Source organism: Oncorhynchus gorbuscha, linkage group LG05 (assembly GCF_021184085.1).
Source record: "Oncorhynchus gorbuscha isolate QuinsamMale2020 ecotype Even-year linkage group LG05, OgorEven_v1.0, whole genome shotgun sequence".
Taxonomy (NCBI): Eukaryota; Metazoa; Chordata; class Actinopteri; order Salmoniformes; family Salmonidae; genus Oncorhynchus; species Oncorhynchus gorbuscha.
The window spans coordinates 67713689-67736673 of NC_060177.1; the positions used below are offsets into that span (position 1 = coordinate 67713689).

General features: G+C 46.1%; 1 protein-coding gene across 3 annotated transcripts in view; it reads right to left on the reverse strand.

Moving 5' to 3' along the window:
* LOC124036365 (EMI domain-containing protein 1-like) overlaps positions 1-22985 on the reverse strand; it is a 100528-nt gene that overhangs the window by 64022 nt on the left and 13521 nt on the right. For all 3 annotated transcript variants that reach the window (XM_046350867.1, XM_046350866.1, XM_046350868.1), the window contains 2 exons: positions 16833-16946; positions 16583-16686 (listed from right to left, as the gene is read on the reverse strand). In XM_046350867.1, coding sequence (XP_046206823.1) covers positions 16583-16686; positions 16833-16946 — 218 coding nt within the window. The remainder of the gene's footprint in view (positions 1-16582; positions 16687-16832; positions 16947-22985) is intronic.

The window sequence follows — 22985 nt, forward strand, 5'->3', positions numbered from 1 at the left end:
GGATCGTTAGAGACACTCCTATACCTTCCACTGTTCCCTGTTCCAGCCTATGAGGTGAAGTCATTTTCCCCCAGTCAAGGCGATTGGTTCCACAGAGGCCAGAGGGAAGTATTGTCCTTTGTAGTCTCTGGTTGCTGCTCACAGAACCAGGCTTGTGTCTAATTTTGCCTGTGTGCAAGTGCAGCTCATCCAAAACCCCTTCTCCAGCTCCAACCCATAATGAATCACAAACATCACCAAACCTCTCTCTTTCTGACTCAGCACCACCTCAGTCCACCACATACACAGGCGAGAGGAGAGGAACAGTAAATAGTGTTCACAAAAGGCAGAGTGGGGATAGCAATGTGACTGCAACCTGAGTCTATCTTTATCCAGTTTGGTTTGAAGGACTGGGTTTTAGAGGAACAGCAAGACGATGGGTTTTGGGAGGTCCTTGAACACCACCCATCCATCCACCGCAGCCCAATGCTTTGTTGTGGTTGTCTGTCTGTCTGTGGTTTGGGATAGGGGAGTGTAGTAGTGGGAGGCATGGTTTGGTTTTCTCAATCCACACCAATTGGACCACAATTCTTTGAGTCCCTTTCATGTGGCGTCGTATATGTTTATGAACTCATGTAAAGATGACGAATGTGCAATCAGACAATTAAGACTTCTAGGAGTATGCAAAACCTCAAACAGATACTGCATATACACTATGATACACAGCACCAGCATAGCAACTGCTAGCATAGTTTCCATGCTGGTTTCATACTAAACATTTTGCTTTGCAGCATCTGGACAACTGCAGGAGGGAGGGAGGAAAGAGGAGAGGAGGAGGGAGGGGCATAATTCGATTTAATTTGGATTAATATCTGCAGCTGCCCAGGGCTGTAATAAAATAATAAAGGGATCAGTCAGAGAGAGAGTTGGCAGTGTGGACGATTGAGAAGCAGCCAGGACTGACGCACTGCACAGCGAGAGGGAAGAGAGAAGTAGAGATAAGAGAGGAACAGACGAAAGGATAAGAGGAAAGAGGAGAGGCGAGGAAGGAGGATGCAAGAAGACAGGAGAGAAGAAGTGAGTGGAGAGACTGACAGGGTAAGGTGAGGAGAGAGGTAGAAGATAGATTGAGAAAAGAGGAAAGATAGTTTAGGTTTAATTTATTTAACTAGGCAAGTCAGTTAAGAACATATTCGTATTTACAATGACGGCCTACCCTGGCAAAACCCTAACCCGGACGATGCTGTGCCAATTGTGCGCCGCCCCAACTTGAGGGAATGAGTGGAGGTCCTTCCGTGAAAGAGATCCACAGACGAAGGGAGGGCAATCCCATTGGGAGCCAGCGCTGGGCTAGGTGAACTCATCAGGGATGTACAGCACATTACCACCAGCACCCTGAGAGCACAGGCCAGTCCCATTAATGCTGTCATTGTCTCAGCCTCAACGATGTCAAAACATTTAGAAATATACCTCACGGCCTTGTCATAATCCATCAAAGCTACAGTAAATGTAATAGGTTTAGACTCTGAGGGGTTGCGGGACATCAGACAGACCTAGTACACCACTGATGACATCACTCAGTCAGGATGTAGAGCAGAGACAGTCGAGGGCTGCAGCACAATTCCACACCATGGCTGACCTTCTTTACACCACAAGCTTCTCCTGAGAACTGAGGCGAACACAGGGAGATCAGGGTGAGGTCATTAGCAGCACTGACCCAAAACAAAAATAATCTGACGGGTTCTCTTTTAGATGTTTAAACCCAATTTATGTTTGTTCCCCCACTCTCCCCCCGCCTCTCCTCCTTTCTGCGTATGCTCATTGATAGTCCTTTGTTTGTGGGTCACTCATACAGCAGCACACAGGTCATGTTAAACTGCAGGGTAAGAGGTAATGCCTCTCATTTATTGGGTACAGAGGAGCGCATAGTGGCTGCCATTGGGCTAGGGCAGGAGTGTGTGTGTGTGTGTCTGTCTGTGTGTGTGAGTGCGTGGTGGAGAGGGCAGGCATGCACACAGTTCTATCTCTGCCTGCTGGGTCCATTTCCCCAGAAGAAGAAGCATGATTTTCAATAATCCACAATGCCTTGGGACTCCAGGGAAGCCAGGGAAACCATAAATAAACTGTCCTGCTGCACAGGGAATCTCAACCTTCATCTGACCTGTGGCAATAGTTGGTTTCCTCTAAGATATACTTTGAAATAGTCTAAAACAACTCTTTACCATTTCCATCTTAACAAATGAGCACAAACACACAACAACAGAGTAGCTCGCAAAACAGACAGAGAGAAAAATAGCTTCCTTTCCCCTGTTTGCTTTAGTTAATTGATGGCTGGTCCCACTAATAAATCGGCTGGTGTCGTATGGTAATGAATGACTGTTGTGACTAATCCCCTCTGAGTGGAGAAGCGAGGTGCCAGGGGCTGGACTCTCTCGTCTCTAATCTCATCTGGGACCCTTTGCTCTCCTCCCCTTGCCTTGCCTGGCTTCAGCTGCTTCCAATTTGGGCTCAGCACTTGTGCTGCTGTCGCTTGCCATTTACACAGCCATGAATCTCCGCAGCACAGGCCTGTCTGCATACGGCTGGGAGCATGCCTGTCTGTGTGGATGTATAGTATTCCTTCATGGCTATGTGTGTCTGTGCTAATAGTGTTTTGTGGCTGACGGTGAGTGTGTGTTCGTGTACGTGCAGGAGTATGTGTGTGCATCTGAAAGTGCTTATGTGTGCAATTCGTGACGTGTGTGTCTACGTTTCCTTCTAAATAAATCAGTGTGTATGTGTGAGTGTGTTTGCGTGTATGTGTGAGTGTGTTTGGGTGTATGTGTGAGTGTGTTTGCGTGTATGTGTGAGTGTGTTTGCGTGTATGTGTGAGTGTGTTTGGGTGTATGTGTATGTGTGAGTGTGTTTGCGTGTATGTGTATGTGTGAGTGTGTTTGGGTGTATGTGTATGTGTATGTCACGTGTCAGTGTTCCAGTGGTTTTAAAACCTGTTTAATGCAAACAAGGCGACTGTGGGACCAGGGGGGTGGTTGAGAGGAGAGAGAAGGGCCACTTCAGAGACAGCTCTGGAAAGTGGTGGCTTTATGTTGGGTCATAATATGTTGTTTTTGACAGTGTTCCTTTGTGTGATCCAAGAGGAGTGGGAGTGGTCAGCACTCAGAGAGAGAGGAACTGGTCTCGTGCGGCTCCCACACCCGTGACCTCACACTGGGGTCGTTCCACTTACAGCTACTAAAAACTACAGTCATTAAAATGGCTAATCACGCTTAACAGCTGCATCCTTCATCATACAAATGCTCAACACCTCGCTCTCCCACCCACACATATACACTCATGTATACATACGCACACACACACGCAGGCACACACGCACGCACGCTCTCTCTCTCACACACACACACACACACACACACACACACACACACACACACACACACACACACACACACACACACACACACACACACACACACACACACACACACACACACACACACACACACACACACACACACACACACACACACACACACACCAGCCCCCACGTACTCTCACACTCCCCTTGCTAATGGCAAGCTGCAGCCCAGCGATGTTTAAAGTGAGGGGCTTAGAGTGTAGGCCTCTGATAAGCCGAGCTGAGCTGTGAAAACACAGATTACATTTTTGCGGCTTATTAAAGATGCCGAGCCTCTGCCTCTCGGCCACGCCGTAATTGCAGCCCAGAAACAGCAGCCTCCGCTTGGCTGAGAAACATGGCTTGATGGGGCTCTTTCAGCCGCACTAATTCAGCAAAACCTCCTCCCTTTACAGGAGGTTGGTTATGGCTGGAGCTCCTGGTAATGGCTGGAGTGGAATGGTATCAAATATGTCAAACACATGGGTTCCATGTGTTTGATGCTATTGCATTAACTCATTTCCAGACATTATTATGTGTCTCAGCAGCCTCCACTGCCTCCCTAATGTCTCAATGTGCTGCCTGCGGCCCCCTCCTGAGGTAAGCTGCCCGGTGTTGTGTTGTTTCACGTGTCTGTCTTTATAAATCATGTTCAGTCTGTGATATCAACTGGAACCTCCCATTGTCATCCTCTCTTTCTCACACTCTATCCTCACATAACTCAGTCACAGCAGGGGAAACGGGCAGGAGGCCAACTAACACACCTGACCTGAGGGAATCAGGAATACTATCACAGCGTATATGCCAGGGAGACAGGAATACTATCACAGTGTATATGCCGGGGAGACAGGAATACTATCACAGCGTATATGCCGGGGAGACAGGAATACTATCACAGTGTATATGCCGGGGAGACAGGAATACTATCACAGCGTATATGCCAGGGAGACAGGAATACTATCACAGTGTATATGCCGGGGAGACAGGAATACTATCACAGCGTATATGCCAGGGAGACAGGAATACTATCACAGCGTATATGCCAGGGAGACAGGAATACTATCACAGCGTATATGCCGGGGAGACAGGAATACTATCACAGCGTTTATGCCGGGGAGACAGGAATACTATCACAGCGTATATGCCTGGGAGACAGGAATACTATCACAGCGTATATGCCGGGGAGACAGGAATACTATCACAGCGTATATGCCAGGGAGACAGGAATACTATCACAGTGTATATGCCAGGGAGACAGGAATACTATCACGGCGTATATGCCAGGGAGACAGGAATACTATCACAGCGTATATGCCGGGGAGACAGGAATACTATCACAGCGTATATGCCAGGGAGACAGGAATACTATCACAGCGTATATGCCAGGAGACAGACAGGAATGCCAGGGAGACAGGAATACTATCACAGCGTATATGCCAGGGAGACAGGAATACTATCACAGCGTATATGCCAGGGAGACAGGAATACTATCACAGCGTATATGCCAGGGAGACAGGAATACTATCACAGTGTATATGCCAGGGAGACAGGAATACTATCACAGTGTATATGCCAGGGAGACAGGAATACTATCACAGCGTATATGCCAGGGAGACTATGACCTCCATTACAAGTTCCAAGGTTCATTAGTTGTATGTACGGGATACGCATCGCGTACATCGTCCAACAAAATGCTTACTTGCAGGTTCCTTCTCAACAGTGTAACAGCAATACGAAATAGTAAAACATAAGAATACTAACATAAAGTAAATGGCAGTAGAATATAATAAACATTTTAGCATCAGTATAATACAGGAAGGCACGATTTAAAATCCAATATTTACAGGTGTATTGGAGAAGAGGGGATGGGGGGCAAGAGTATAAATTGAGCAGTAAGATAAGAGTCTGGTAGCAGCAGCTGTGATGTGTGCTAAGATGCGGAGAATCGAGCAGGTGGTCAGTCCAGTTCAGCAGTCTGATGGCTTGCAGATAGAAACTGTCTCTGAGCCTGTTGGTATCAGACCTCCAATACTTTCTGCCCAATGGTAAAGAAGTGAACAGCTTGTGACTGGGGTGTGGGGTCCTTGATGATGCTGCGGCCTTCTTCGGGCACCGTTTCCAGTAGATGTCCTGGATGGGTGGAAGCACGATCCCAGGGGTGTAGGCCGTCTTCACCACCCGCTGGAGGGTCTTGTTTTCGTGGACAGAGCAAGTCCCGTACCAGGCTGTGATGCAACCGGTCAGGACGCTCTCGATGATGCAGCCGTAGCATTTTGAGAGGACCCGGGGCAGAATGCCATATTTCTTCAGCCGCCATAGGAAGTAGAGACGCTGTTGCGCCTTGACAGGGGAGGTGGTGATGTTGGTCCATGAAAGTCCTCGGTGATGTGGACTCTCTCTACTTTAGTCCCATTGATGTGGATCGGGGTATGTTCCCTTCTATGCTTCCTGAAGTCAACCATAAACTCCAATGTCATAATCAAATATAAGGAATACAGAATATGTTTGAAATTCTGTTGTAATAAAATGGGGTATAATTTTGATAGCGTTATTTGATATATTGTAACTTGGGATATCCCCAGTGAAAACAAGAGTTGTGTTGCATGGAAGGGTGATGCGATCCAGGCATACATTATATCCATGTTCTCTGGCAGTTTATAAAAGTGCCTCCATCTGCAAATACTTAGATGTTTTTTCAAGCTCAATCAGAGATAAAGACATTGTGTTGAAGGTCCAGCAGTAAGACAATATCTCCCCAACCTCATAGAAAACAATTACGATGAGGTAATTACACCACTGGTTTGGAATTTCAGCCAGGGCTTGAGATTTGGTTGGGGGCTTGAGAAACAGAGAGAAATATGAGGGGTGGCTGTCTCAATACAGTGTTATCTTACTCCACATAGACTCTCTCTGACTCAGTGGGTTTGTCTGTTATCAGCCTGTGTGTGATGTAATGTTTTGTTTTTGGAGCCCATGGGCTGGATGTGGTGGAGCCAACGGGCCACAGATCCCACGGGATCCTCTGATTGGAGTGACTTGAACCCATCCAATAGTATTCACTCACTCATCCTGGGTCTGGGCACTCTGCCCCCGGGCCATTGGGACTGGGGGAAACACTTCAAGAGGTTCTAAACTAAAACAGAGACGTGTTATCTCTAGGTCAGACACACCAGACAGACTGGACCCTAGTCAGACACTCTGACAACAGGCAGGGGACCAAACTCCAAAGCACCTAACAAGGTCAGAGAGTACACGCATTTAAGGGAAAGAACTCAGCTAAGTGAGTGAAGGAACAAAAGTGAAAACAACCCTCAACAATCAACGCTACGATTACAGCGCCCTCACCGCTCTGGCTTTCCTGAGTGAGGAGGATTGTCATCATTCAGTCTCACCTTAACTCTCACCCTCCCAGTGAGAATCCCAGTCCCAGTCCCAGTCCCAGTCCCAGTCCCAGTCCCAGTCCCAGTCCCAGTCCCAGTTCCAGTCCCAGTCCCAGTCCCAGTTTGCAGCTGGCCTGTCTGCTGTGGTGATGGCTGCAGTAATGCAGACCAGCCCTGGGATGGGGGTCAGTCAGGGTAGTGGTACAGTACAGAGAAGTTAGGGGAGGTAAAGTAAATCAAAGGATCATGCACATTTTCCACAGTCTGTGAGAGGCAGACAGCAGACAGGCAGCAGAGGGAGTGTGTAGATGGAAGGAAGGGGGGAACACCTAAGACTACTCTTAACTGGAACTTTGAATGTGTCATAGATCAAGAGAACAGGACATCACATTAGTTCAATTCAGACCAAAGATATATCCCGTATGTCCACTTCAACTAATAATTAATAACATACATCTATGTTATGTTTCTAAAACACACAAATACATTCTCTAGGCCATGTATCCGCAAATCTAGAGCCTAACAATCACAACAACGTCACACACAGCTCATCTTTGACCTCGCACTCGAATGCTGCATCAACTGAGAATGCTGCACTAACTTCCCTTGGCAACACTATGGCAACAATTTGTGCATGTGCTGTCCCATCTCCAATCATCCAGTGTCGCTGGTTTTTATTTGTCCTTACGGTAGGGGAAGAGGGGGCTGAGAGGAGGGGTATCAGGTTGGGTGCTGGCAGGGGCCTCTCCTACACAGTCCCGACAGCGGTCCTGGATGCTATCCACCCGCTGCATCGTAGGGCTCTCTGAATAGGAACTGACACTTCCACTCAGCGCTGTGATCTGAGACAACCGGAACGGCGCTCTCATAAGTGTCTAATCTCAGCATCCCTGTCCCTGTCTCAACCCCCCCAGACAAACCCCCACCATGGCCCTCTAGTACTACTTAACTGGATAATTCTAGGTCTTTTGACAGTGTGTGTGTGTGTCTGTGTGTGTGTGTGTGCGTGCGTGCGTGCGTGTGCTTTCTGTGTGTGTGTGTATCTCGGTAGTCTGTCCATGCATGTGTGGGAGTTTTTGAGTGTCTCATATGCTGTATCAGAGGGCTTCTGACATATGTACACCTCAGTGGTGGTCAGTGACATTTAAAATTTATTTTTTCATGTGAATGGCCTATATTTATAGCATATTGGATGACTGTCATTCATATCCCATTCATCTAGTTCAATGTAACAGCGAGAGGTTTAGGCTACTACATGATACTAAAAATGTCCCTAGTCATCACGAGGTTGCTACAACCTAGCCTATGAATGAAAGTTTACAAAGTAGGTGCACATAGGTCGAGAGATACATTTAAGGTAAAAGACAGTGACACATGGACAGACAGGGTAGCCTAGTGGTTAGAGCGTTGGACTAGTAACCGGAAGGTTGCAAGTTCAAACCCCCGAGCTGACAAGATACAAATCTGTCGTTCTGCCCCTGAACAGGCAATTAACCCACTGTTCATAGGCTGTCATTGAAAATAAGAATTTGTTCTTAACTGACTTACCTAGTTAAAATAAAAAAACACAGCCTTGCACAGTTTCCTGCATCTAGCTGATATAAGGTGTAGTCCAACAGTTGCAAACGAGAGTTTATATTCGACAAATGTAGATATGTTTGCTTCCGTTTAAGAAACTCTTTTCAACAGAATCGGCAGAATGAATACACCTCTGATCACATTTCACAGTTCATTTTCATAGCAGAGTTGTATTCCTTCTCTCCTCCTATCACCTTGTCCCTTCGCTTGTAGACTTCAATGCACAACACATCAGCTGTATGTGACCAGGCGAAAAAAACTTTCCAAGCCAAACCATATCATAACCACTACACACAGCCTACATCGTTGTCATCATATTACCTAAAGTAACGTCATAGTCAACATAGCTAATAGACGTTACAGTAACGTTACAGTCTACAGTCAGTAAGCAGTTTAGCTCTTACACCGGCAGGCCCCGGGAGCAATAAATTAGTAAAACCAAAAGCTTACCTTGATTTTGAAGAGTTCTCGTGTTTTGTTGGATAGTCATCGCCAGCTAGCTAATATAGCATCGTTATTTTTGAGCAGGGTGTTTGAGTAGGTTAAACAAGCTAGCTGCATTTGCTAGCTAAGTAAGCGAAACTGAAAGTTAATGATGTATCTATCTTTCACTTGCTTCTCCTTCATTTTGGAAGAAATTGATTTTTTCAAAACTGTTCAACTTTTGTCTTTCTCTCTTTTTGAATCAACTACTTACCACATTGTATGCACTGCACTGCAGTGCTAGCTAGCTGTAGCGTATGCTTTCAGTACTATATTAATTCTATGATCCTTTGATTGGGTGGACAACATGTTCATAATGCAAGTCCTCCTCTGGAAATTGACATAATTACTGTGTAAGTCTATGGAAGGGGGTGAGAACCATGAACCTCCTAGGTTTTGTATTGAGGCAATGTACCCAGAGCAGGACGGAAGCTAGTTGTCCTCCGGCTACACCATGGTGCTACCCTACAGAGTGCTGTTGAGGCTACTGTAGACGTTCATTGCCATATAGTGTGTTTTAATCAATTATTTGGTGACGTGATTCTATTTAGTATCATTTTATCTGAAAAGTATAACTTTTTCAATGTTTTAAAAATTGTGTTTTTATGAAATTCACCGAGGATGGTCCTCTCCTTCCTCCTCTGAGGAGCCTCCACCGGTACACCTTGTGTCAACATGTGTAGGCACATGTAGGGCAGTTGTGGTGACCATGTTACCGCCACACCGGCTGTCACGACTCATGAAGGCAGTCACGGTAATTAGGCTTCTCCAAGCTCTGATGCTGCTGATGGTTATTAATAGCCTACCAATCTTGCTAACAGCCTGGTACTCAGCACTATATTGTCTCTCTAATAACCCTGTCATCAAAGCAAATGTAATCGATTCAAACACTTCATGAGAGCCCATGACCTCATGTTGTGCAACATTTCTGTAGGCTATGCAATTGTACGAGAAAACAGAGGGATGGCCTCTACTAAAAAGAGGAGGCTCAAACAATGTATACGAAATGCTTCAGTCTGGTTTTAAACCCCATCATAGCACTGAGACGGCACTTGTGAAGGTGGTAAATGACATTTTAATGGCATCGGACCGAGGCTCTGCATCTGTCCTCGTGCTCCTAGACCTTAGTGCTGCTTTTGATACCATCGATCACCACATTCTTTTGGAGAGATTGGAAACCCAAATTGGTCTACACGGACATGTTCTGGCCTGGGATAGATCTTATCTGTCGGAAAGATATTAGTTTGTCTCTGTGAATGGTTTGTCCTCTGACAAATCAACTGTAAATTTCAGTGTTCCTCAAGGTTCCGTTTTAGGACCACTATTGTTTTCACTATACATTTTACCTCTTGGGGATGTTATTCGAAAACATAATGTTAACTTTCACTGCTATGCGGATGACACACAGCTGTACATTTCAATGAAACATGGCGAAACCCCAAAATTGCCCTCGCTAGAAGCATGTGTTTCAGACATAAGGAAGTGGATGGCTGCAAACTTTCTACTATTAAACTCGGACAAAACAGAGATGCTTGTTCTAGGTCCCAAGAAACAAAGAGATCTTCTGTTGAATCTGACAATTAATCTTAATGGTTGTACAGTCGTCTCAAATAAAACCGTGAAGGACCTCGGCGTTACTCTGGACCCTGATCTCTCTTTTGAAGAACATATCAAGACCATTTCGAGGACAGCTTTTTTCCATCTACGTAATATTGCAAAAATCAGAAACTTTCTGTCCAAAAATGATGCAGAAAAATTAATCCATGCTTTTGTCACTTCTAGGTTAGACTACTGCAATGCTCTACTTTCCGGCTACTCGGATAAAGCACTAAATAAACTTCAGTTAGTGCTAAATACGGCTGCTAGAATCCTGACTAGAACCAAAAAATTTGATCATATTATTCCAGTGCTAGCCTCTCTACACTGGCTTCCTGTCAAAGCAAGGGCTGATTTTAAGGTTTTACTGCTAACCTACAAAGCATTACATGGGCTTTCTCCTACCTATCTCTCTGATTTGGTCCTGCCGTACATACCTACACGTACGCTACGGTCACAAGACTCAGGCCTCCTAATTGTCCCTAGAATTTCTAAGCAAACAGCTGGAGGCAGGGCTTTCTCCTATAGAGCTCCATTTTTATGGAACGGTCTGCCTACCCATGTCAGAGAAGCAAACTCGGTCTCAACCTTTAAGTCTTTACTGAAGACTCATCTCTTCAGTGGGTCATATGATTGAGTGTAGTCTGGCCCAGGAGTGGGAAGGTGAACGGAAAGGCTCTGGAGCAACGAACCGCCCTTGTTGTCTCTGCCTGGCCAGTTCCCCTCTTTCCACTGGGAGTCTCTGCCTCTAACCCTATTACAGGGGCTGAGTCACTGGCTTACTGGGGCTCTCTCATGCCGTCCCTGCAGGGGGTGCGTCACCTGAGTGGGTTGATTCACTGTTGTGGTCATCCTGTCTGGGTTTGGGGCCCCCCCCACTTGGGCTGTGCCGTGGCGGAGATCTTTGTGGGCTATACTCAGCCTTGTCTCAGGATGGTAAGTTGGTGGTTGAAGATATCCCTCTAGTGGTGTGGGGGCTGTGCTTTGGCAAAGTGGGTGGGGTTATATCCTTCCTGTTTGGCCCTGTCCGGGGGTGTCCTCGGATGGGGCCACAGTGTCTCCTGTCCCCTCCTGTCTCAGCCTCCAGTATTTATGCTGCATTAGTTTGTCTCGGGGGGCTAGGGTCAGTTTTTTATATCTGGAGTACTTCTCCTGTCCTATTCGGTGTCCTGTGTGAATCTAAGTGTGCGTTCTCTAATTCTCTCCTTCTTTCTTTCTCTCTGTCGGAGGACCTGAGCCCTAGGACCATGCCCCAGGACTACCTGACATGATGACTCCTTGCTGTCCCCAGTCCACCTGGCCATGCTGCTGCTCCAGTTTCAACTGTTCTGCCTTACTATTATTCGACCATGCTGGTCATTTATGAACATTTGAACATCTTGGCCATGTTCTGTTATAATCTCCACCCGGCACAGCCAGAAGAGGACGGGCCACCCCACATATGCTCTCTCTAATTCTCTCTTTCTTTCTCTCTCTCGGAGGACCTGAGCCCTAGGACCGTGCCCCAGGACTACCTGACATGATGACTCCTTGCTGTCCCCGGTCCACCTGACTGTGCTGCTGCTCCAGTTTCAACTGTTCTGCCTTGTTATTATTCGACCATGCTGGTCATTTATGAACATTTGAACATCTTGGCCATGTTCTGTTATAATCTCCACCCGGCACAGCCAGAAGAGGACTGGCCACCCCACATAGCCTGGTTCCTCTCTAGGTTTCTTCCTAGGTTTTGGCCTTTCTAGGGAGTTTTTCCTAGCCACCGTGCTTCTACACCTGCATTGCTTGCTGTTTGGGGTTTTAGGCTGGGTTTCTGTACAGCACTTTGAGATATCAGCTGATGTACGAAGGGCTATATAAATACATTTGATTTGATTTGATTTGATCAGCTTTCTATAGGCTAGACCTACTATTTTTATTTCTCAACTTTCCTAATATTAAGCACATTGCATATCTTTACAACAGGAATACAGGCTACCTGGCTGGCATGAAAATAAACCATGGGAAAAGCATCCTCCATTCGCTATTTAAGTGCATAGAGGGCATGTATTTCAAGACAGGTGCATGATAATGGTCCATTCTAAATCAAAACAAATTTCACACATATATTATTTAGTATATGTAAAGACAAGATTGAATCTAGAATGAATGATGCCCAGCAAAAGAAACAATGCCTTTTTTTGCAACTTTTTCTAATCATAGTGGCACACCTCATGTAGAGTGTAGGGCTATATTTTTTGATAAGGTTTGTATCACAACTAAAGTGGCCAAAAAACTTCTTAAAATTAAGCACATTAATCTGCTTTACAATACAAGGGGTGTACAGTAGAGCCTAACTGGTGTGTGTGTATATACAGTATATAAGCAGCACGCGAGTTTCAAGTTTGGGGAAGATAATTTTCACCATAAAAATGCACCATTACATGCATAATCACATTTGCGGTCACTTTTGATAATAGTGTTTTCCCGCTAATGGAACATTTGCGCTTAATAGCCTCCTGCCATGTACGCATTGCTGCGCTTATAGCCTCCTGCCATGTACGCATTGCTGCACTTATAGCCTCCTGCCATGTACGCATTGCTGCGCTTATAGCCTCCTGCCATGTACGCATTGCTGCGCTTATAGCCTCCTGCCATGTACGCATTGCTGCGCTTATAGCCTCCTGCCATGTACGCATTGCTGCGCTTATAGCCTCCTGCCATGTACACATTGCTGCGCTTCTAATGTGAAGAAATAGTTTATCAACATTTCAAGCTAAACGTTCTGATATTGTGTCAGCCACATTGCATAAAAATTATTTTTGATGCTAGTGGTATTCATTTGGGATCCATCGCATCCCACAACTGTCCCAGATTATGTTTGGCATTTTTATTTCTCGCACTGAAAAGAATGGGTTGACTTTTGTACTTTGGGGGATAGTAGATTGACATAGGCTAGTGCTTTTGCTGTTCGTTAGGCCTACTCATCTTGTCGGCTGACGAAAAGTAAATGTGGACAGTTCTTCCAATATCTTCAATATGCACCTCGGAATTGAATTAGGACGCATGTATTTGCATCCCTGATGTGCCTGTCTTCACTTGTAGCCTGTGAGAAAGGGGCGGCAGCGTAGCCTAGTGGTTAGAGTGTTGGACTAGTAACCGAAAGGTTGCGAGTTCAAACCCCCGAGCTGACAAGGTACAAATCTGTCGTTCTGCCCCTGAACAGGCAGTTAACCCACTGTTCCCAGGCCGTCATTGAAAATAAGAATATGTTCTTAACTGACTTGCCTGGTTAAATAAAGGTTAAAAAAAAAAAAAAAAAAAAAAAAAAGACGGATGGAGAGCCATGTGAGTGAGAGGTGCTTCAGAGCGTGCAGCACTCAGGGAGAAGGGCACAATGCAGCACTCCGGGCCAAGGGCACCACAGCCATTGGCCTTAAAAAAGCATGGATTATTGTAGGGTGCATTACATCCACAAATAAGGGATGCCGCTGTGAAGGCATTATCAAGTGCTTGCCAAATTGTGAATGAGAGACTGAGTGTGTACAGCCTGCGCAAAAAAAAACAAAGCAGAGCACATGCCCTTCAAGAAACTTTTTCCAAATAATAATTAGAGTCGCATCACGCAGCATTACAGTGTATTGAAAATCAAAACATATAGCCCAACGTATGTAGAACAACTAAAATTACATTAATAACTCAAAATGAAGCATATCGGAGTACGTATATCTTCGTTAACTGCTCAACCCAGAATAGCTGCATGTGCGCAGTCCCTCAAATCTTTTGGAGAAAATATCCTTGATATCTAATTCAGCTTTGTTCAATTGTATTTTTCATACTATAAAATAATATCAAATAATGCCACGAGATTCTAAGCAAATCTTGTCTGCTAAATGAACTAGTATAGCCCAAAGCCATTTGGCCTAGCCAGATCAGGACCTAACATAAGGACATCTCAGAGTATGCTATTTTGTTCTTCTGAAATAGACTACATTTTCTTCATATCATGCTTCTTTTGACTTGTCTAAAATAAAGAATGGATTTATTGTGAAGGTGTAAGCTATTGTCACACCCTGGCCTTAGTTATCTTTGTTTTCTTTATTATTTTGGTTAAGCCAGGGTGTGACATGGGTGATTTATGTGTTTTGTCTTGTCTAGGGTTTTTTGTAGATTTATGGGGTTGTGTTCTTTTAGGTGTCTAGGTAAGTCTATGGTTGCCTGAATTGGTTCTCAATCAGAGGCAGGTGTTTATCGTTGTCTCTGATTGTGGGGGATTGTTTCCTGTGTCATTGTTTGTGGCACACGGGACTGCTTTGGGTTTTCACGTTTCTTGTTTTGTCGTTGTGTTCATGTTAAGTGTCTCTTATTAAAGAACCATGAACTATAACCACGCTGCGTTTTGGTCCGCCTCACCTTCCCAGGAAGAAAGCCGCTATATTATATGGATTTATTAGACTTTTCAAAATGTAGATGTTCCAAAAGTGGCTTGTAGGCCACTGTGTGGAAGCCAGGAGATGCTAAATGTGTTATGTTAATTAACGGTCAATTACCGTGAGACCGACAGTTATTTGCTTGACAATCACCAGCTGACTATATTTCGTGACCACCACAGCCCTAGGCACATGTGTAAAGGGGTTGCTGGTGGGAAAAGTGGGGTAATTTCTCCCAAATGAGGCCCTATTAAAGCACCCTTCAGCAGGTAGTGGGCCCCTGTGAGCCCCCTAGAGAGACTGTTAGCTCACCTGGGAGGAGTGGGCTGGCTGGTGAGGGAAACAGTAGTCTCATGTCAACACCACTGAGAACTCAACGTTTTATCACAGTAAAGGGTTATTGTAATCAGCCCTGGGTCCTGAGGCAAACAGTCACTCCACCCTCTACACCAGACAGGGGGCCAGCCAGCGCCAAGGGAAATTATTAGGCTCTGTTCTGGGTGAGTGGTGTGAGGAGAAGTGTGTGTGGAGTGTAGGCAGGGGGAGTTACTGGAGTTGAAAGGATCAGAATAGCAATAACAGAGTGTTGGCATTTTAAGGGGATGAAACCATACTTGTAGATGGACCATAAAACGCAAAACCATGCAATTCAATAACAGTCAAGTTGGACACTTAAAAAACCTAAAAGATTAATAAACTGGAGGCTGTTGGCTCTGCCCTAGAATGCTGATGTGAGGTTTCTCTAGACCACTGGCGAGTGAGTGTATTGATATGCAGGCAAACAGAGGGATATCCTAGTGATTATCCATGTTACTCATTTATTAGTTTTGAGGAACCCCTAAGAGGCTAACAGTGAGGAACTGGGGATACTGGATAACACAGAGATAGAGAGATATGTTGAAATGGGGAATGGAACGAAGACAAAGATACATTATTGAACTTGAGATAAGTGAGAAAAGATAACTTACAGACAGGAAGAAAGGGATGACAGAAAAATAGAGAAATGAGAGCGATATCAAACTTGAGAGTGAGAAAGTGAACCATACGAGAGAGAGTGAGAAGGTTGAAGTGAGAGTGGAAAGAAGGAGGAAGTGGGGGAGAGCTAAGGCAGTCCTGGCAGCCGTCTGGTCTTCATGGTTTCTCCGACCACAACATGGCTGAGGGGCTGGCCCCCGCTCAGAGCTGCGTCAGAACCAGGCTCCAGGACTACATATCACATGCCTAGGATTCACTACCTCAGCCCTTAATCACCATCACCTCCTTGGTCTCTCTCTCCTCGCACCAAAATCTCATGTTCTCATTGTTCTGTTCACATTCATGTGTTTTCAGTTGTGAGCATTGAGGGGGGAGGGAGATGCAGAGAGAGGAGAGAAAGGCACTACAGGGACCAGAAACTAGAGAAGTACAGAGATTTACAGAGATTTACAGAGATGTACAGAGATGTACAGAGAAGTACAGAGATGTACAGAGATGTACAGAGAAGTACAGAGAAGTACAGAGAAGTACAAAGATGTACAGAGAAGTACAGAGAAGTACAGAGAAGTACAGAGATGTACAGAGAAGTACAGAGATGTACAGAGAAGTACAGAGATGTACAGAGAAGTACAGAGATGTACAGAGAAGTACAGAGAAGTACAAAGAAGTACAGAGATGTACATAGAAGTACAGAGATGTACAGAGAAGTACAGAGATGTGCTCAGCTGGAGAAGAACAGAGAAATCTGTAAGTGCATAAATCCCAGAAGATGTTGACCTCTGTTGCCCTCTTACCTTCTTCACAGGCCGTGCCGCTGTAGCCTGGACAGCACTTCCACTCCAGAGAGTTGATGGTACGGTACACCACCTTATAGGAGGGTCTGACCACTGTCCGGTAGCTGGGGAACACACACAGGCCAACATCACAAACAGTGTAAGGAGGAAACAGTTCCTCTGATCTTGTGGCTCATTCATCAAGGTGTAGATGTCGGGTGTGTTTGAGGTTTTGACATGCAGTGTTTTGGATAAGAGGTCCCAGACTCACCTGCCCCCTGTGCATCCCTGTGGCCAGCGACATGTCTGGTAGACACGCTGCAGGGTTGTCCCATTCTGCACCTGGCAAGTCACCGTCTTAGTGACCGTATGGGGGCACCAGTTCCTGAGAGAGAGGAAAGAGGAAGAGAGAGAGAAAGAGAGGGAGAGAGAGGGAGAAAGTGGGACACACGGAGCAGGTTCAGCATGCACACTCAAATTCAACAAGACAAAGGGTAAGAGAAACACACTATTGGCTCCACAACTGTACAACAACAAAAAATACAAGCCACAGGTGGTCATATCATTATCTGATAAAAACACACACCCTGCAATCTCTCCCTCCCTCTCTCAAACACACACACACAGACACACAGACACACACACACACACACACACACACACACACACACACACACACACACACACACACACACACACACACACACACACACACAAAGGGAAATTAGCCGTACCCTCGCACTCAGTAAGCCGTCTACTCTGGGATTTTAATCTCTTTTCTCATTCTCTGCCCTCTTTCTTTTCAAAGTCCTTCTGGTGTTTACATGAGTTCAATCAGCCGTGACACTTGCGGGAGTGCATTGTAGGTTGTGTTTATATTGCGGTCTTTCCCCTATCAATACACATCCGCTGGCTTTTTCCCGCCTGGGTCTCAAAAGAGGCAGAGTCACTGAGGGGGACCAGAGGGGGCAGGGTCTCACACAGAGAATAGAGTGAGTTTTTAAACACAGGCTAATAGTAGGTCATAGGCCCACTCCTTTTCCAAGACGACTCCTTTCGTAATACGTTATCAGGAATTGCTTTGCACAGCTGGAAAGGCTGGGAGCGGGATGACCTGCCAGGAAAACAGCTTACCCAGAGGTCACAGGTCAATATCAGATGCTGAAGCCCTTATTAGTCAAACCGTGTCTTTTAAGAATAAGTTATACACATTTACCTCAAGTTTTATATAGTCTCTATAAAGGCTTTGTACACTTACTCTCACTACTTATGAAGCTCTCACTACTAGCGAAGCTCTTGGTTTTCAGACCTCTTTTGAACCATATGCAGCCAAGGACAAAGAACAGGGAGTCAGTGCAGTAGTGTATCAGTTAGCCTGGACCAGCTCTTGTCCATGTTAGTCAACCAGGACTAGATCTGTTTCCCTGGGCTGTGCCGTGTAGAATAGATATTTGAGTCGGATTAGGAGAGGAGCTATGGGATGGTTTCAATCACTGCATTATTGGTCGGAAGAAAATGCTAACAAGGGAAACAATACACAGAAATAAAGGGGAAAACCTCTCCATGGTATTCGTTAAACATGTCCTACAGTGCATTCGGAAAGGATTCAGAACGCTTCACTTTTTCCAGATTTTGTTACGTTACAGCCTTAATCTAAAATGGATTAAATCATATTTTTTCCTCATTCCCCATCCCGACAACCATAAATCAAGGAAACATGGAGCGGCACTTAGAGAAATGTAATGTATGAGGAACATACGGAGGCTATTCCACGAAACATGTGTTAGCAGTCTTTTATTAACAATGAAGTGCATAAATACCCTGATTACCCTCATATGGCTAGGGCTGAATAGATGTGATACAGTAACACTGGAGTCACAATGTTTCAAACAATGACTGTACTGAATGTGTGTGAGACTGTGTGTGTACACTGCTGGACAATGCCAAGGGCATAAGATGCTGAGCAGCCCTAAAACAGCTCACAGTAACAATCCACACATGCTGTGGTGTCCGTACACAAGCCCCTACTAGAGCTGTATGATATAGGGAACCAGTTTGAACTATTTGAGCCATTTCCAAGGGCATAAAATCCTAAATGCAACTTATTGGCGTTAGAAGACAGACGAGGGGAGGTGGGATGCAGCAGGACACTTTTGGCAGCTCCTAGTGGCCATGCGTGAGCACAGGTCTTCCTCCCACCTACACAATTAATATGCGTAATTGTGCAAACACAATGATCTCTTTCATGGTGAATTAGCACAAGCAGAACAATGAAGTCTTTCTTTCCATGTTTTTCGTCTAACTAACATACTTCTGGATGCTAGTGCTAAACTCTTGCTTCTTATAAATCCACCCAGAGGTTTCCCAATATGCTTTAAGCAGAGTCAGTGGCGCACCATCTACTGTGTAGCTATAGAAACGTATACCCCAGGAAAACGCCCACCCCTGCTAAATCTGCCACCGCTGCTGAAAAAAATCCTAGGGGAAACACCGATCCACCTGACACAGACCACGACAACAGCTACTGTCACTTTCCCTATTTAACACTGTAAGAGCCTCCACCTTCCCGAAGCCAGGTGAAGTCACACAGTAGTACCATTCAGTCTCGACAGAGCTGTGGTCAGGTAGGGTTAAAGGTCCAATGCAAATCAAATCAAATCAAAGTTTATTTGTCACGTGCGCTGAATACAGCAGGTAAAACAGTGAAATGCTTACTTACAGGCCCTAACCAACAGTGCAATTTCTAAGTAAAAAATAGGTATTAGGTGAACAATAGACAAGTAAAGAAATAAAAAACCAGAGTAAAAAGATATAAAAGTGGCGAGACTATATACAGTAGCGAGGCTATATACAGGCACTAGTGAGTCAGGCCAATTGAGGTAGTATGTACATGTAGGTATGGTTAAAGTGACAATGCATATATGATAAAGAGAGAGTAGCAGTAGCGTAAAAGGGGGGTTGGCGGGTGGTCGGTGGCGGGACACAATGCAGATAGTCCGGGTAGCCAATGTGTCTAGTCGGGCTAATTGAGGTAGTATGTACATGAATGTATAGTTAAAGTGACTATGCATATATGATAAACAGAGAGTAGCAACAACGTAAAAGAGGGGTTGGGGGGACACACAATGCAAATAGTCTGGGTAACCATTTGATTACCTGTTCAGGAGTCTTATGGCTTGGGGGTTGAGCTGTTGAGAAGCCTTTGGTCCTAGACTTGGCGCACCGGTACCGCTTGCTATCCGGTAGTAGCGAGAACAGTCTGTGACTGGGGTGGCTGGGGTCTTTGACAATTTTTAGGGCCTTCCTCTGACACCGCCTGGTGTACTGGGCCATACGTACTACCCTCTGTAGTGCCTTGCGGTCAGAGGCCGAGCAGTTGCCGTACCAGGCAGTGATGCAACCATGCTCTCGATGTTGCAGCTGTAAAACCTTTTGAGGATCTGAGGACCCATGCCAAATATTTTTTTGTTTCCTGAGGGGGAATAGGCTTTGTCGTGCCCTTTTCATGACTGTCTTGGTGTGTTTGGATCATTCTAGTTTGTTGGTGATGTGGACACCATGAAACTTGAAGCTCTCAACCTGCTCCACTACAGCCCCGTCGATGAGAATGGGGGAGATGCTCGGTCCTCCTTTTCCTGTAGTCCACAATCATCTCCTTAGTCTTGGTTACGTTGAGGGATAGGTTGTTATCCTGGCACAACCCGGCCAGGTCTCTGACCTCATCCCTATTGGTTGTCCCATTGTTGTCAGTGATCAGGCCTACCACTGTTGTGTCATCTGCAAACTTAATGATGGTGTTGGAGTCGTGCCTGGCCGTGCAGTCATGGGTGAACAGGGAGTACAGGAGGGGACTAAGCACGCACCCCTGAGGGGCACCAGTGTTTAGGATCAACGTGACAGATGTGTTGCTACCTACCCTCACCACCTGGGGGCGGCCCGTCAGGAAGTCTAGGATCCAGTTGCAGATGGAGGTGTTTAGTCCTAGGTTCCTTAGCTTAGTGATGAGCTTTTAGGGTACTATGGTGTTGAACACTGAGCTGAAGTCAATGAATAGCACTCTCACATAGGTGTTCCTTATGTCCAGGTGGGAAAGGGTAGTGTGGAGTGCAACAGAGATTGTGTCATGTTGAAAATGTCAGTGAAGACACCTGCCAGTTGGTCAGCACATGCCTGGAGCACACGTCCTGGTAATCCGTCTGACCTCGCGGCCTTGTGAATGTTGACCTGTTTAAAGGTCTTACTCACGTCGACTTTGGCTACGGAGAGTGTGATCACACAGTCGTCCTGAACAGCTGATGCTTTCATGCATGCTTCTGTGTTGCTTGCCTCGAAGCAAGCATAGAAGTGATTTAGCTCGTCTGGTAGGCTCGTGTCACTGGGCAGCTCGCGACTGTGCTTCCCATTTGTAGTGTGTAATAGTTTGCAAGCCCTGCCACATAAGACGAGCATCGGAGCCGGTGTTGTACGATTCAATCTTAGCCCTGTACTGGTGCTTTGCCTGTTTGATGGTTCGTCGGAGGGCATAGCAAGATTTCTTATAAGCTTCCGGGTTAGAGTCCCGCATCTTGAAAGCGGCAGCTCTATCCTTTAGCTCAGGGCGAATGTTGCCATGACTTCTGGTCGGGGTAGGTACAGGTACAGTCACTGTGAGGATGATATCCACGATGCACTGTGTAGTCTTAGAGTGATTATCTTAATTTACCGAGGTTAGCTAGCCAGCTATTTGTCGTCCTTAACGTAGGAGACTCTGCTAGCTAGCCAACAGCTAGCCAACGTCTTCTGAATAGAACTCAACAACCCGGTCGCATTCACAGGTAGTATCACATTTTCATTTCATTTCATTACAGTACAACGGTTTGATTTGTTTGATCGTAGCTAGCTACATAGCTAGCTACATAGCCGTCTTTATATCAAAGATAATTGTGTAGTCTAGAGCGATTTTCTAGGTTAGCTAGCCAGCTATTGTCATTCTTTTAACGCAACGTAACTTAATCAACACTGCTAGCTAGCCAGCTAGCCCCCGAATAGCAGCACTGTAGAAACTATTACACTCAACGGAACGACTTGATTAGTGTAGTGTCAACAACGCAGCCACTGCCAGCTAGCCTACAAAGTCAACAACGCAGCCACTGCCAGCTAGCCTACTTCAGCAGTACTGTATCATTTTAATCATTTTAGTCAATAAGATTCTTGCTACGTAAGCTTAACTTTCTGAACATTCGAGACGTGTAGTCCACTTGTCATTCCAATCTCCTTTGCATTAGCGTAGCCTCTTCTGTAGCCTGTCAACTATGTGTCTGTCTATCCCTGTTCTCTCCTCTCTGCACAGACCATACAAACGCTCCACACCACGTGGCCGCGGCCACCCTAATCTGGTGGTCCCAGCGCGCACGACCCACGTGGAGTTCCAGGTCTCCGGTAGCCTCTGGAACTGCCGATCTGCGGCCAACAAGGCAGAGATCATCTCAGCCTATGCCTCCCTCCAGTCCCTTGACTTCTTGCCACTGACGGAAACATGGATCACCACAGACAACACTGCTACTCCTACTGCTCTCTCTTCGTCCGCCCACGTGTTCTCGCACACCCCGAGAGCTTCTGGTCAGCGGGGTGGTGGCGCCGGGATCCTCATCTCTCCCAAGTGGTCATTCTCTCTTTCTCCCCTTACCCATCTGTCTATCGCCTCCTTTGAATTCCATGCTGTCACAGTTACCAGCCCTTTCAAGCTTAACATCCTTATCATTTATCGCCCTCCAGGTTCCCTCGGAGAGTTCATCAATGAGCTTGATGCCTTGATAAGCTCCTTTCCTGAGGACGGCTCACCTCTCACAGTTCTGGGCGACTTTAACCTCCCCACGTCTACCTTTGACTCATTCCTCTCTGCCTCCTTCTTTCCACTCCTCTCCTCTTTTGACCTCACCCTCTCACCTTCCCCCTACTCACAAGGCAGGCAATACGCTCGACCTCATCTTTACTAGATGCTGTTCTTCCACTAACCTCATTGCAACTCCCCTCCAAGTCTCCGACCACTACCTTGTATCCTTTTCCCTCTCGCTCTCATCCAACACCTCCCACATTGCCCCTACTCGGATGGTATCGCGCCGTCCCAACCTTCGCTCTCTCTCCCCCGCTACTCTCTCCTCTTCCATCCTATCATCTCTTCCCTCTGCTCAAACCTTCTCCAACCTATCTCCTGATTCTGCCTCCTCAACCCTCCTCTCCTCCCTCTCTGCATCCTTTGACTCTCTATGTCCCCTATCCTCCAGGCCGGCTCGGTCCTCCCCTCCCCGCTCCGTGGCTCGACGACTCATTGCGAGCTCACAGAACAGGGCTCCGGGCAGCCGAGCGGAAATGGAGGAAAACTCGCCTCCCTGCGGACCTGGCATCCTTTCACTCCCTCCTCTCTACATTTTCCTCCTCTGTCTCT